At 44.3% G+C, this 1,744-nt stretch overlaps 1 protein-coding gene across 1 annotated transcript in view; it reads left to right on the top strand.

The window, feature by feature from the left end:
• The window catches only part of DPPA2 (developmental pluripotency associated 2), a 15,245-nt gene that overhangs the window by 5,201 nt on the left and 8,300 nt on the right, over positions 1-1,744 (top strand). Inside the window, exons 3-5 of the mRNA XM_023518210.1 lie at positions 260-422; positions 515-568; positions 1,495-1,744. Coding sequence (XP_023373978.1) covers positions 260-422; positions 515-568; positions 1,495-1,744 — 467 coding nt within the window. The remainder of the gene's footprint in view (positions 1-259; positions 423-514; positions 569-1,494) is intronic.

Below are 1,744 nucleotides of genomic sequence, written 5' to 3'. Positions count from 1 at the left end.
TAATTTTTTTTTTTTTTTTTTTAGTTTTTCTATTTTTAGTGGAGATGGAGTCTCCCTCTTGCTCAAGTTAGTATCCTGAGCTCAGGCAATCCACTCACGTTGGCTTCCTAGAGTGCTAGGATTACAGGTGTGAGCCATCCTGCCTGGCCAAAAACTGAATGTTTGTGTGCAAACTGGGTTGTGGGAAATGCAAAACGATCTTTGTAAAATTGTAAGAGAATCATGGACTTTACTCCTACTTTTGTTCTATTCTTTTCTCAGTTCATCTACCTCCAACAAATAAGCAACCAAAAGTCATCCGAAGAGCTAGATGTAAAAAATCTGATCTTCCCTTGCCAACCGTTTTGCCTTCCATTAATGATGTGGGTCGAGACACTTTGAGGAACTGGTGCCAGCAACTCAACTTGAGTACTGATGGCAAGGTTAGTAACACCAATGAAAACCTCTGCTGCTTGGAATAAACATGGCAACCTTTGTCAACTTTTAATTTTTATTTTCCCCTTAACTTCTTAAGAAAACAGAAGTTTTTCTGAGGCTTCAGGAGCATGCCTTTCCTGAACAGAAATGTGTGAGTAATGGGTGTTTTGATGGTGTGAAGAGGGTGGGTTCTAGAGTGTGAGATGTCTGCTCTTCCACCATCTCTACATGGGTTGTACCTCCAAGGTAGGGTTTCTTTTCTTTTTTTTTTGGTTGCAGTTTTTGGCTGGGGCTGGGTTTGAACCTACCACCTCTGGCATATGGGGCTGGTGCCCTACTCCTTGAGGCACAGGCACCACCCTTTCTTTTTTGGGAGACGGAGTCTCAAGCTGTCACCCTGGGTAGAATGCCATCTCGTCACAGCTCACAGCAATCTCAAACTCTTGGCTTAAGCGATTCTCTTGCCTCAACCTCCCAAGTAGCTGGGACTCTAGGTGCCTGCCACAATGCCCAGCTGTTTTTTCTTTTCTTTTTTTTTTTAGAGACAGAGTCTCATTTTATTGCCCTTGGTAGAGCACTGTGACATCATAGCTCACAGCAACTTCCAGCTCTTAGGCTTAGGCGATTCTCTTGCCTCAGCCTCCTGAGTAGCTGGGACTACAGGCACCCACCACAATGCCTGGCTATTTTTTGTTACAGTTCGGCTGGGGCCAGGTTCATACCAGCCACCCTCGGTATGTGGAGCCAGTGCCCTACTCACTGAGCCACAGGCACCACCTTGGCTATTTTTTTTTGCAGTTGTCATTGTTGTTTAGCTAATCCAGGCTGATTTCAAACCCGCCAGCCTTGGTGTATGTGGCTATAACCACTGTGCTACAGGCACCGAGCCTACGCCCTAGTTTAGAAAGCCAAAATCTTCTAATTGAGAATCGCTGCTCTAAGACACCTAATATTCCTAAACCCTTCCCAAATTGACATACATGTTCAGGTCGATATAAAGAATGATAAATTCAAAACAAAAGTCCTTAGGGCAGTAGTACTCCACTGAATAATACTCATCATGAATTTCATTTGCAGGTAATTCCTGAAACACCAAAGGAGGCCAGATTACATTCATGTTCAAGGAAACTCAAAGCAGAGACCAAGAGAGCAAGACCTCAGGAAAGGTCCAAGATGAGTGTGAAAACAGAAGAGCTCAATAGAGTAGAAGTGATAACATCAGCCCAGGAATCTGCATTGGCATCGTGGGCAAGGATTGCTGCCAAAGCTGGTCAGCCTAAGACTATGAATTCACGGTCTATTCCTGCTTCTGCTGAGGCCTTTTTGA

This window comes from Otolemur garnettii, unplaced genomic scaffold (assembly GCF_000181295.1).
Source record: "Otolemur garnettii isolate 467f Iridium unplaced genomic scaffold, OtoGar3 scaffold00131, whole genome shotgun sequence".
NCBI classification, from domain to species: Eukaryota; Metazoa; Chordata; class Mammalia; order Primates; family Galagidae; genus Otolemur; species Otolemur garnettii.
Note: the sequence above shows the minus strand (reverse complement) of the source record. Positions and strands in the feature narration are given on the sequence as shown.